General features: G+C 50.1%; 1 protein-coding gene across 2 annotated transcripts in view; it reads right to left on the bottom strand.

The window, feature by feature from the left end:
* Positions 1–10,676, bottom strand: part of LOC144799736 (meckelin-like) — a 347,109-nt gene extending 336,433 nt beyond the window's left edge. For both annotated transcript variants that reach the window (XM_078671255.1, XM_078671257.1), the window contains exon 1: positions 10,436–10,676. In XM_078671255.1, the coding sequence (XP_078527381.1) occupies positions 10,436–10,610 (175 nt within the window). In that variant the 5' untranslated portion in view covers positions 10,611–10,676. The remainder of the gene's footprint in view (positions 1–10,435) is intronic.
* Positions 10,677–13,776: the final 3,100 nt, after the last annotated feature.

Raw genomic sequence — 13,776 nt, 5'->3', positions numbered from 1 at the left:
CATTGCCCTCTGCGGACTCCCCCTAACTACTACTGCTCCCCTAAGAGCTTCTCTAAACGCTGCAGCGAGACTCATCACTGGTTCAAAAAAACACTCACATATCTCCCCTGACTTTAAACACCTGAACTGGCTGCCTTTCGAAGCCAGAATACATCTGAAAATCGCCTGCATGACGCACAAAGCTGTCCACATGAGCTCACCAAGCTATCTCTCTCAGAAGGTGACAATCTCTGGCGGCTCTAGAAACACCAGAGGCACAAACAATCTTCTGCTGAAGCCTTGAAGATTCCGGAAGGAAAAAACTTATAAACGCTCCTTCTCAGGAATGGCGCCCAGGATCTGGAACTCACTCCCCCCTGAAACGAGGCTTATCTCCTCCACTACACTGTTTAAGAAAGAAGTAAAAGCTATCCTCATGGCTAAATACACTTGAAGTGCTATTCTGAACTCTGTTAAGACTCCGCACTGATCTGTACTCCGTGTTCGACCCCGTGGCTTATTTGTTTTATATGTATTAATGATTTATGTGATTTTCTAGCCTACCACGTGTTTGTACTACTAGCATTTTTACCTACCTGTTTGACTATGTTCCCTCATGCTCCCCCTTTCTATGTGAAGCGCTCTGATATCTGCAAAGATCTTGTTCGCGCTATACAAAACTTTCAAAATAAATAAATAAATAAATATCTCTGAGTGTAGATATCCTTATATCGTCCCATCTGCGAAACCCCACCAAGGCTGAGACAGGCCAAAGGTGTGATCTCTGCCAGTGGGGAGTAGCACTAGTCATCATGCCCCACCAACCCATAGACCTGGCCACCTGCCTCTATATCTGGATTACTGTCTGGCAGGCTGGGGGAAGCGCCTCCAAGGACAAGCTGCTGTAAGAAGGTGGAGCAGCGGGGTATCCGCCATGAAGAGCCTTTCCACGGCATAGGCTGGGTCTGCCTGAGAGCTATACCACCATTCATTGAACACCAGGAGTTGCGAAACCCAGAAATACGCCCGAACGTCGGCTGCTGCAATCCCACCACAGTAGGTAGACTGAATACACGTTGCAAGTGCCACCCAGACCGCACCCCCCCACAGAGGAACCTATTCAGGAGCGCATTTATTTGGAAAAACCACCACGGGGGGGACAGGATATGGGCAATTCTGCAGCCCATAAAGCAAGCGTGGCAGCGACACCACTTTGAAAATGGCAGACTGGCCATATAGCGAAAGGGGAGGTTGGGACCACACCGTTGTCTCATTGCGTACTGCGGGGAGCAGTGGAGCAATATTGCGTGACCAAGCTTCATTGGGACACCGTGTGATATATACTCCAAGGTACTTGAAACCCGCAGCTGCGATGATCAGCTGCGAGGCCCAAGCTTGACTCCTCTGCTCGCCGCATATGAGGAATAGGATAGATTTGGAGGGGGTTAGCACATAGTCCAGAGGTCTCCCCAAATATCCGCAGGATTTGGAGCACCCGTGGCCCAAGGATCTGATATGAAGAATACATTGTCATCAGCATATAGCACGATCCTATTCGAGCACTTGGCGACCAGTCCAGCCCTTTGAAGACAGAATCCAGGCGCAGCCACGCCAATGGCCCGATAGCTAAGGTGAATAAAAGCGGGGAAAGGGGGGACCCCTGTCTCGTTCCCCTGTGAATGGGGAAGGGAGCCGAGCAATATCCGGCCACGCGAACCGAGGCGGTGAGGTTTGTATATAACAGTTTTGCGTAGGCACGAAAACGAGGTCCCAGGTTGACGGCCTCTAAGAGTTTAAAAAGGTAGGTCCAGCTCAACAAATCAAATGCCTTATCAATGTCTGTTCACAAGACCACCATGGGGCGACTTAGACGGTGGGCTTCCACCACAGCATTATGGGTGCGTCTAATGTTGTGACTGATGGAGTGTTGTGGCATAAAACCAGACTGATCTGGATGCACCAGATCTTGTATACACATGCGGAGCGGTCGGCCAGGACCTTCCCTAGTAATTTAGGCTCAAAATTCAACAGGGATATGGGGTGATACAAACCCGGATCTTCTGGAGGGTGGCCCGGCTTGAGGATGACTAAGATTTCGGCGTGTCGTCAATCTGTTGGTAGAATGCACTGCTCTGAGGCCTTGTATTGCACCTTGAGTAGATGAGGGCCGAGAGTCCCCATATGGGAGCGCATGAAACCACACAGGAACCTGTTTGGGCCAGGTGCACGTCTGCAGCTCGTCCAGGGAGATGGGCTTATCTAGGGCATCGAGCTGTTCGTCTGGGAGGCACCAAGGAGGGATATCGGAGAAAAAGTTATCTATAAGAAGTTCTGCTATTACTTCGCGTTCTTCTTACAGAAAATGGCAAAGGCCTGAACCACCGCCTCGGGGGAGGCACACAGGTCACCATCTGGGGACCTCAATAGGGGAACCTGCATCAGGGATGCTCAGGCATAGCCATGGAGTATCTGGCTGGGCTTGTTGCCCCATTTATAAATCCTATATTGGGTCGCCAACCAGGCCTCTTTGGTGCTATCAGTGAGCATCTGATGCAGTTGCTGCTGAACATGCAGCAGATTGCGGCGGGCGCCTGTGCCAGAGCCCTCCACCATTAGGGAATGCAGATTGACCGATCTGTCTTCCAGCACATGAATCTGTGCTAGGCAGCACCGTTTTATCCCCCGTGTGATAGCTTATATCCGTCCCTCTAATCATGGGCTTAAAAGCCTCCCATAGAATGACGGGGAAGTTCCGACATTGAAACTGAAATAATCGTCAGTTGCCCGATGTAACATCTCCTGATACTCTGCGTCTCTGAGCAGCCAGGGAGACATATGCCATCGATAGGGGGCAGGACAGGACTGCAGGCACAGCTTGAGTTGAACTGGTGAATGATCGGAGAGACCCCGGGCATGAAAGAGGCATGTGTTACCCTGTGTATATAGCGGTGTGGGAGGAACTGATAATCCAGGTGTGAAAGAGAGGGGTGGACGGACGATGCATATGTAAACCCGGCTTCAGAGGGATGAAAGGCCCACCATGAGTCTGCTCAGCCCAATGTATGTGCCAATATGTTCAGTTTGGCTCTAGAAGGGGGAACATCTAATGGTCTAGCCCGCCACCTGTCGGAGGGATCCATGATGTCATTCTAATCTCCACTCAGAATCTTCAGGCCTCCCGGAAGATCTCCCCATAACTGTGTCAGTTTGTCGATGAAAGTCTGTCCCAACGGCAGAGGGGCATAGATGCTTCCTAACGTGATCTGTTCACCGGCTATGAAAAAAGGTATAACCGTAAAACGGCCACCCGGATCCAACCAGTGTTGTGTAATCTGGAGTGGAACTCTGTGGTGAATAAGCACTGCTGTACCATGCACCCCCCTCGTAAAGCCAGACTGGTGCACCATGGAAAACCCAAATCGGGAGAGGCAAAAGGCTTTAGTACCCAGAAGATGAGTCTCCTGTAGTAGTAGGTTTTCAGCCGAATATCTCTTTGCCAAATGAAGCACCGCCCCTCCGTTTGACCTTGTTCAGTTAACCCTGCGCGTTCCGGTTAAGAATGTTGATTTCCCCCAATGGAGAATAACCCGCTGCGTTGCCTATTCCTAGGCATGACTCCATATCTTGAGAGGGACTTCTAGCAAGTCCTGTTTGTTTCTGGCTAACATCACAAAGCATTCTTAGACTTGCAGTTTTTTTGTTCCCTCGTTAAGCATCTGCCTTTCTATTCCAACATGTTTTGTGCTGCTGGAGGAAAAACAACTGACTGCAAGAAAAAATGTAGGTAGGAAAAAAACTTTTAAAGAGGTTGCCCATCAGCCGTTAGCAGAGAACAGTAACTAAAACTAGGTGAGTGATAGGGGCAAAAGAAGGAGGGGCTGCAGAAACTAAAACTGGAGTGTATGGAGAAAGTAGGCGAGGAAGCTGAAGAGTGGTTATCATGGGCGTAGTTTCAGGGGGGGTGTTTCTAGGTGTTACATCCCCTAAAAAATATATTTTCTGGAAAATAGTTGGGTACAAGTGCTTGCAGTCGGGCATGGTGAAGTATCTGTCAGATTTCACAAGGAATGTTTACACGAACGCAGACAGAAACACACAGACTCTCTCTGCTTTGAAAGTGTTAAAAAAATGCTAGTTATTTTACAAAATATTGTCATTTCTCTCTTAACACCATAACCAATTTGCGTTTGTCTCCCTTTCCGCTACCCCTTTAACCCTTCTCATGTGCCTTGCATGTCAGATTATGTATTTTGATAAAATATATTCCTTCGTGATTGTTGGGAAATCTGAGACTCATACCCCTCCAGTTTTACTGAACAAGTTACACCCCTGGTGGTAATGAATAACAATGACTGAAAGATTAAGGCAGGGAAATAAAGACTGGGTAGAGAGTAGGGGAGGTAAGGGGGGCTGGTAAGATTAAGAGGGTCGTAAAAGATGTAAGACGCTAATTTAGCACGGAGGTGGGGCTGGTAAAATGTTACTGAGGAAGGGTAACAGTTACAGGTAGGAGGAGAGGGGGGCAGATTTCCCATTAGGGCTCTGGGGCTGTGCCCCCCTACATTTATTTCCTTCACATTCCTGTACAAATATTAAATAGATAGATTTATTTAGAGATACAATTGTATCACTAAACAAATCCATGTATTTAAGTCTGGGCTGTTTGTCCCAGGCTGGTCACCCTGCCTTGCTCTGAATCAGGAGACGGAAGCCAGGAAGTAAATCAACTTTCTTAACTGTGATGAACAAAGCAGGGCTTACTGTTCTAAAGCCCTTCATAATTATTTGTTGCCTTTGTAGTCTACGGCAGTATTTTCTACAGGCCAGTGATTCGTCAGTTTCATGGTTTGGGGCATTGGAGTCTCCCTCCCTGTGTGAGAGAAGCTGTCTTTCAATCACAGGCATAGATCCCACTTTTTCCCATTTGTCACACGTAGGAGTGGATACAAGCATGGGTGATCTGGTGCCTTTTTCTCGATAATGGTGTTATAATCAATCAGTCAATCAATAAATAATTTGTAGAGCGGACAACTCACCCGTGAGGGTCTCAAGATCGTGGGGGGAGGGGTGCTGCTACTGCTCGAACAGCCAGGTCTTGAGGAGTCTCCTGAAGGTCAGTAGGTCTTGTGTCTGCTGTAGGTGGATGGGGAGGGTGTTCCAGGTCTTGGCGGCGAGGTGGGAGAATGATTTGCTGCCGGCGGTCGTTCTGCGGATGCGTGGAATGGTGGCGGGGTCGGCTGAGTGGAGTTCAGGGTGTAGAGGGTGAGTCGGTTGTTGAGGTATGCTGGTCCGGTGCTGTGGAGTGCCTTGTGAGCGTGGGTGAGGAGCCTGAAGGTGATCTTCTTGTTGACGGGGAGCCAGTGCAGGTCTCTCAGGTGGCCTGTGATGTGGCTGTGGCAGGGGATGTCGAGGATGAGGCGTGCAGACGCATTCTGTATGTTGGAATAGTTTCTGGAGTTTGGCTGTGGTTACCAATAGAGGGCATTGCCGTAGTCCAGTCTGCTGCTGATGAGGGCCTGGGTGACCGTCATTCTGGTTCCGGTGGGGATCCATCTGTAGATCTTGCGGAGCATGTGGAGGGTGTTGAAGCAGGAGGATGAGATGGCGTTGACTTGCTGGGTCATTGATAGCGATGAGTCTAGGATGAACCCCAGGTTGCATGCGTGGTCGGTGGGTGTCGGTGCGGCTCCCAGTGTGATCGGCCAGCAGGAGTCATCGCAGGCAGGGGGAGGGGGTGGAGCAGAGGATGAGGACCCCCATCTTGTCTGAGTTCAGTTTCAGGCGGCTTGTCTTCATCCACTGGGCGACACCCTTCATTCCTTCGTGGAGGTTGGTTTTGGTGGGGGCTTTGGTGAGGGAGAGGATCAGCCCGGTGTTGTCAGCGTATGAGATGATGTTAAAGTCATATGATCGGACGATGTTGGCGAGCGGTGCCAGGAAGACGTTGCAGAGTGTCGGGCTGAGGGATGATCTTTGGGGAACGCTTCAGATGATCTTGGTGGCTTCAGATCGGAAAGGGGGAGGCAGACACTCTGCGTTCTGTCGGTGAGTAAGGAGGTGGTCCAGTCCGGGGCTTTGTCGTAGATCCCTGCGCTGTGGAGGCGTGGGCATAGGATGTGGTGGCAGACGGTGTCGAAGGCAGCCGAAAGGTCCAGGAAGATGAGGGCTGTGGTTTCGCCGTTGTCTAGCATGGTCCTGATGTTGTCGGTGGCAGCGATGAGGGCAGTTTCGGTGCTGTGGTTGCTGTGGAATCCAGATGGGGATGAGTCCATAGCGTTGTTCTCTTCGAGGAAGCATGCCAGTTGCCTCTTGACAATCTTCTCGATGACTTTTGCCAGAAACGGGAGCAAGGAGCTGGGCTGGAAGTTCTTGAGGTCCTTACAGTCCACCTTGGGTTTCTTGAGTAAGGCGTTGATCTTGGCGTGCTTCCAGCTCTCCGGGAAGGTGGCGGTCTCAAAGGAGTTGTTGACGATCTTCTGGAGGTGGGGTACGATGATGGAGCTTGCTTTGTTGAAGATGTGGAGCGGGCAGGGGTCGGATGGTGAGCCTGAGTGGATGGTGTTAATGATTTTGATGGTGTTGTTGTCACTGACTTGGGTCCAGGAGAGCAGGAGGCCGGTGTGGCTGGTGGGCGGGGATTCTGTGGTGTCGGTTGCTGTCAGGGGGGTCTGGTTGTTGAAGCTGTCGTGGATGTCTGCATTCTTGCGGTGGAAGAAGGTGGCTAGAGAGTGCAGAGATCTTGTGAGGTCGGTATGTTGTTGGAGTTGGAGCTGGGGTAGGAGAGTTCCTTCATGATGTTGATCAGCTCTTTGCTGTTGTGTGCGTTGTTGTCAATACGTTCCTTGAGGGAGATCCTTTTGGCGGTGCGGATGAGTTGATGGTGCCTGCGGATGGCGTTCTTGTTGACTGTGCTGTTGTCAGGTGTCTGTTCGAGGTGCCACTTCTACTCGAGTCTTCGGCAGGTCTGTTAGGATGCCTGGAGGTCGGCGGTGAACCACATGGCTTTTCTGCCAGTGTGTCTGTTTGAGGGTTTCTTGATTGGGGCGAGAGTGTTGGCTCAATCATTTATCCATTGCCTGAGGTTGCGGGCGGCAGTGTCCATGTTGGTTGGTGGGTTTCGGGCATGGGTGGCAATTAGCTGGTCTTCGATGACCTTGTTCCAGCTGTGGTGGGGGGGGGGGTCCATTGTGGGAGGTGGTGCGTGGTGTGTTTCTCGTAGGTGTAGTGGATGCAGCAGTGGTGGGTCCAGTGAACTTTGGTGGTGTGGCAGAAGCTGACGTTGTTGCTGGCAGAAAATATGGGGTCGAGCGTGTGTCCAGCAGAATAGGTAGGAGTCGAGACGAGCTGTTTGAGTCTGAGGTTGTCGAGCAGGGTGGTGGAGTTGCTGTCGTTGGTGTTCTCGAGGTGGAAGTTCAGGTCTCTGAGGAGGATGTAGTCCGTGGATGCGAGGGCATGCATGCTGACGAGGTCGGTGATGGAGTCGCTGAACCGTGGCCGGGGGGTCTGTAGATAAGGGTTCCTCTGAGGGTGGTGTTGGGATCAGTGTGGATCTGGAAGTGCAGGTGTTCGGCGGCGCTGAGGGTTCCATCAGTGCTGGTCGAGATTCGGAGGGTGTTCCTGTGGACGATGGCGATTCCTCCCCCTACTCCGTTGGTGGGGTCCCTGTGGGTGATCTTGTAGCCGTCCGAGATGGCGATGGCGGGCGACGAGGAGGTGTTCATCCAGGTCTCCATCAGGAAGGCGACATCCAGGGAGGCTGAATTGAGTAGGTCCCAGGGTTCGATGTCGTTCTTGTGGGCGGAGCAGGTGTTAAGTAGTATACAACTGAGGCATTTGCATCCTGCCCCGGTGGGTGGGCGGTGGCTTGGAGGCTGGTGAAGCTGCAGTTCCGGTAAGAGAAGGATCCGTGGGTGCACTTTGGGGTGGCCTGGAATCAGGTGAATGAGCGGCCGGCATTGAGTGCGTTGAGGATGTTGATGTCGTACCGGCGTCCGGTGTCGTGGTGTTCATTGGGGCCAGGGGGTCTGATGCTGGGTGCGGTCCTGGTGCAGACGGGCTTGCCTTTGGTGCGCCACCAGCACGCCTACGGCGCGTGGCCACGCAGTGGCCACCATAAGAAGGGGAGATGGGAGGGAGGAGCAGCTGGTAGGCGGGAGCGAATGGGCGAGCAAGGGGGGCAGGCCGCAGGGGATGCAGCAGCGGGAAGGAGAAGGCTGAAAAGCTGGGAGGGCTACAGGGGAAGGGGGTAAAACAGGCAGAAAAAGGGTACGAAAAAGGAGTACAAGCAGAAAACAGACTACAACAGTTTAATCAATAGCAGAAAATACAGACTGAAGCACTTTAATATAACAGCAGAACAGAATACAACAAAATGACAGACAGGCAGAAAAAAATGGAACAGAGCGAGCAGACAGATACTTACGGCTCACCACTGTGCCACCAGGGATGAGGCTTAGGCGGGAGCCTGCGGGTTGAGGAGGGCCTCAAACTCGCAGCAGCAGCGAGAGTAGGGGTGCAAGGGACACAGGCACAACAGGTGGAGCTGTGCGGCATAGGGAGCGACCTGCCTGCAACAGGGTCAAGGGTCTGCCTGAAAAAGGGTCAAGGGTTATGTATTTTGTTCTGAGACCCCCTAAGCAAGCAAACCTCCCTCACTGTGACACCCTTGGTCCTGGCTGCATGTTGCTGGCTCCCTTAGGAAGTGAAGCTACAGTATTTGGTCCCCTGTGAAATGGATTCAAAAGATGAGCAGGCCAGTGTTCTTGTTCCCTTGATGAAAAATGAAATCCAGTATTTGTAAAGCACAAACAATTACCCAAAGGGCGTCAAGGCACTGGGGGCCATCGGCAAGCTATTGCCCAGAGTCACATGGTGCAGGGCTGACCTGCTGCAGGGGATCGAACTGTGAGCCCAAGTGTTCCGGCGTCAATTGCACTGGCCCCTGCACCACACCTCTTCCACAAGTTGATACAAATATCTGAGTCAAGGGCAAAGACGAGATATGTGCTACAATAGACAGTTATCTGCTGTATGACATTAAAACTGGCCCAATCTTCATGCCCTTAACAACATTAATGCCACAAACATGGATTGATTTATGAACAATGAGTGTTAAAAACGTTAAGGCAATGCATGCCAGCGATTTAGTTGCTCTCTTATTTCAAGTTTTACTTAATTTTGCCTCCCTCAGAGTTAGCTTTTTAATCAGGTTGTGTTTCTTTCTGTAATTTTTTCAGTGCCTACTTTGAGCTGTGCAGGTGTTTATGAGGGGCTTTCATTGAGAGCTTTAACGCTGACGCCAAATCAAAGTGCCTGTCAGTGGGTTGGCCTCTCTGGAGAGCACACAGAACAATGGTCATGTATTCCAGTTGTAATTGCAAATTTGTGAAAATGTGTGAGAGGGGGTTGCACAGGCAGCAAAATATTTACAGGGCAAAAGTAAAGTAAAGTGCTTAAACGTGAGAGAGTGGCAGAGGCGCAACTAGAACCAAATTTCAAGGGGGGGGCGGCACTAAAAAAAACATTCCGGGGGGGCTAATTCTTCTAGCCAGAGGCAGAGTGGAGATGCAGGGGCTCTAAGAAGGGGTGAAAAACAACAAAGCCACATTAACAAGCAAATTGTCTTTTAACCGCATGCGTGCGGGCGGAATTCCGCCCGTACGCTGAGATTTTTCAAAGCGCATGTTACGTGACGAGCTGGGCTCGTCATCAGCGTGGAAGGGGTTAAAGACCTGTGAAGTACCCAGGTTTGGCTGTGCCTGTGCCCGGGAGGCTGTCTCAGCCGGGCTGACAGACACGATGGGGGGGGGGGGGGGGAGCTCTATGATCCCAATGGGCATTGCACGCCTGGAGAGTGCTGTGTATGTATGGACGTGGTGAAGTGAGGGCGATGCAAGGAAGTGCATTCGGGGAAGAGTGAAAAGAGGGTGCTGAAGAGGAAAGCAAGGAGGTTGAATATGTGCAGATCTTTTTTCCATTTCTTTCTTCTGGAAGAGGATCGCTGGACTTCATGTTTGTCCATTAAGCTTGCCCACGTCGCTCACTACATAAAAGTCATACCAAACTTTTATACCTCACCACTTTCAAATTTTACCAGCCGCCACAAATCTGATTGAGAGAGAGAGAGCACTCGAGACACACAAGCTGTGAATAAATCACTTCATCAGCATTGAACGGAGAATGTTCTGCACTGTTGCTGCTTTCAGAAGAGGGCTGTGACTCTGAAGCAGGCGCAATTCCCTGTTGGGAAAATACAACAGTACTCCATTTTATGGCGATTGAGTTTAAATCTGCAGTTTCATCAGACTTGTCATTCTGCAAGCAGATCCAAACATACGGCCTTTTCCCAAGCAAAGGTAAAGCAAATAATCGGAAAAAGATTCGTTTCCGGGTTACCTACATCAGCAACCTTGACCCAAGCCCCCTCCGCCCCCCGCACTCTCTCCCAAACACTCACCATCAGCACTCTTGATGCTGTTAGCGTCACAGCTGCTGCACCCCAGGGTGGCCGTGTTAAAGAACTGCGAGGCGTCGCAGGTGGCCGGCCGGGTGAGGGGGATACTGGTCTGGGCCATGCCGAGAGAGGGGAGCAGCAGGAAGAGGCAGGCCACGGTGCCCCTGAACCGATGCATGGTGTCCGTCTGTCTGTCGGCCTTCCTTCGGCGACTCTGTGAGCGGGCGGCGTATGTCTCACCTGTGCAGGGGGGCTCTCGTGTGAACAACCTGTGCGCCTCCCTCTCGTGTGTACCTGTGACCATGGTTACCAACTTCCAAATCTCAGGTTACAACAAAGCACCTTCGCTAGGAGGCAGCACAGCCCCACCCACCGACACCGCCCACAAACAGAGCCCAGAGCAGCGCGTGCAGCAGCACAGATCGGAATGGCGTGCAGTGATCAGTGTCACACCGGCACGAGGAAGCCGGGTCCAGGAGGACACACTACTACCCCATCCCGATTTAAGTTTTACAGCGACCACAGCAAAGCGGAGGAAGAGAGCGGATGAACCCTTAAACAAGAAAACCTTTTGAAACAACTAAGACAATGCGGTGCGTTTATGATACACAATGCTATTTTGCTTTCTTAAACCATACTGTAATCTTGCTCTTACTTCAATTAAGATGAACACAATTGCTGTGTTTTTCATGTTGTATATGTCCTACCTTGCAACTTTTTTGATTCTACTTAGAGACTTGTGACATGCATGGATACGCTCGAATCAGGATTACTAGTAAAATGTGAAGGGGAAAAAGTCCCCTGTTTGAGATTAAAAAAAGATGCTGGAATCGGTGCAGAAATTATACCGATTTCCGCAAGAAAACACAGTTTCAAATGAGAAAACTCGTAGTCCAGAATAGGTCTGCACCAGGAAATAATCGCTCGATTCTGCATGAATAATTTCTAGGTGCGGGAATTCCGATCTGATGACCTCTGATGGCGTTTCGACATTCTTAGTCTGCACCACTGTCTTTGCTCTCAATCTGCATTTATGACAAATCGGCAACCGAGAGCCTGTAGTGGCTGACCCCTTTAGTTCTCCAACAGTTTGCAAAGTGTTTCCCAATTTGGGATGTGATCAATCGATGTAAATATGTTCGTCACACTTTAAGAAACACTGTAGAGTAACCACCTCCCACCATGCCATTAATACACTGCTCAAAGCCCTGTTTTGTGTGACCGCGTAATGCATTCTGGGTGTTGTAGTCTTGTTGTGCTTCCATAGAACTAATTCCACATAAAATCAACAATCATTTGTAGTTGAAAGGCTTAGGACTGGAGACACTGTCAGCAATGCCCAAGAGTGAGGACGTCCCCCTACAAACACCAGTGAGGCAAGTAGATGTGCAAACTGCTGGGACCCATAGAGGAGCTCAGGGCTTTAAAGTGGGATGAAGAACAAGGTGGGGGAAGGGGAGGATGGGCTCTAAAAAGGGTGTGGTCTATGTAAATCAGGGTGTGGCCTAAACATATAAACAGCATTTCTGTGATTCCCACTGTGTGCCACCCAACCAGTATTTTGGTGCCTCTCTGAGCTTTCTGCTATTGCATCCAGATATATAACACCACTGCCACACAGCTAAAACCAGGCAGGAGGATTGGCTTGGTCAGTGATTGTTAGCTCTTTAAGATAAAGCACGTTTTTTACATTCATTGTTCAGAAATCCGTCAGTGTTTTTAGTAGTAAGCTTAAAAATAATATTATAGGGCCAGGACAGGGATCCATTTTGAATTACTACCAGATCTGAGAACCGGATGGACTTGACCCATTTAAAGCCATGCTTGAAGTAGTGCCTTTCAGAGCTGGAGGGGAGTATATGCAAAATCGGTTGAGGTTGCTAGAGGGAGAAAATGAGGTAGAGCTAAGGCTTCACATTGGTTGTGAATTGGAACTGCACCAGCCCGAGGCCAGCCTCAAATGGGAGTAGAGACTAGAAATTGAAGGAGTTAAGCATGGTGCAATAGGAAGGAGGGAAGCTGCTTTACTTCTGGTGTTAGATCAGTGGCCATTAGTGGATGGCAACTGAGCAAGGTCAGGAAGCCAACATTGAAGTCACTCCTCCAAATTACGCACTTCCCTTGATCAATGTATCAGCTCCGTTCTTCCTGGGGTGGATGGCCTTCCATTCCCTTGGTGAGGGTGGTGCATTCTCTTCTGAGACCTACTGGCACACACCAAAGTCTGATACGATGAGCCACAGGATTCTAGCCAGATGCACAGAGCATCATCCTTGGACAGCACTTGCTGAATGTGGAGGCAGCCAGGCTTCCAAGACTGAAACGTGCAGAGCAGACACTCCACTGCAAACCTAGTGCACTTCTGTCCTTTGTAGTAACTGTTAATATGTCCTGAGGAATAGCAAACAAGTGATGGAAGGAAATTAGTCTCAGCCAGAACAAAGTAGGCGTTGCAAGATTCTAGCAGCAAACGACAGGAGCACAGCTCCTTTTCAAGGAGTACTCAAAGCTTCCTCAATTTATAAAGCTCTGGCCTTTGTAGCTACTACTATTCTTAGAGTGGACTTTCAGGATCTTTAACCATCCTCTGAGAAGGTTGACAGCTTAAACCAATCCGCTCTAATCTCACAGCAAAAAGTGAGGGTGGAATGTTTTTGTTGTTATGCTCGGAACCAAGCTGATCACTGGTCTGTCTGTCTCTCTTGCTGTGTGGTATACTCCATATTTGGCCTGTCCCAAATCAATACCTCAATCAGTGAAGATACCCACCAGAGCACCGAATCAGAAGGGATCAGTTCAGCTATACAAGTTCAAACCAGGAGTGCGCTCCAGCTTGGCATTACTTTCAGAGAGCCTTCTGAGTGTTGCCTTTCCCCCCAAAACTGCCAATCTCTAGGTGCTAGGCCAGTCTTTTATTCAGACCCTGTGCTCAGTTCTACTGCCTGAGGTCCTGTGGAATATACATATGGCTTTAGATTTCAACATCAATAGTTACATATAGAAAGCTGATGGCACAGCATGCATCAATAGATATTCAAGTGGCTACCACAAAACTCAAGATGCACCATCACCCAGGCCCTCATCTCCAGCTGATTGGATTATGACAATGCACTCTACGTAGGGATCGTATCTCACCTCCTCCAATGACTACAGACCATACAGAATGCCGCAGCCAGACTCATCACGGATCTCCATAGACAAACCCACATCACCCCCCTAACTCAGGGAACTCCACTGGCTCCCTGTACAGAAAAGATGCCAGAGCAAGCTCCTGAACCACGCCTACTTCAACCATCCCCTTAACTTCCCTCAACCCACCAGACACCTTGGCTCTGCTTCCCTTT

Source organism: Lissotriton helveticus, chromosome 12, assembly GCF_964261635.1.
Source record: "Lissotriton helveticus chromosome 12, aLisHel1.1, whole genome shotgun sequence".
Taxonomy (NCBI): Eukaryota; Metazoa; Chordata; class Amphibia; order Caudata; family Salamandridae; genus Lissotriton; species Lissotriton helveticus.
Note: the sequence above shows the minus strand (reverse complement) of the source record. Positions and strands in the feature narration are given on the sequence as shown.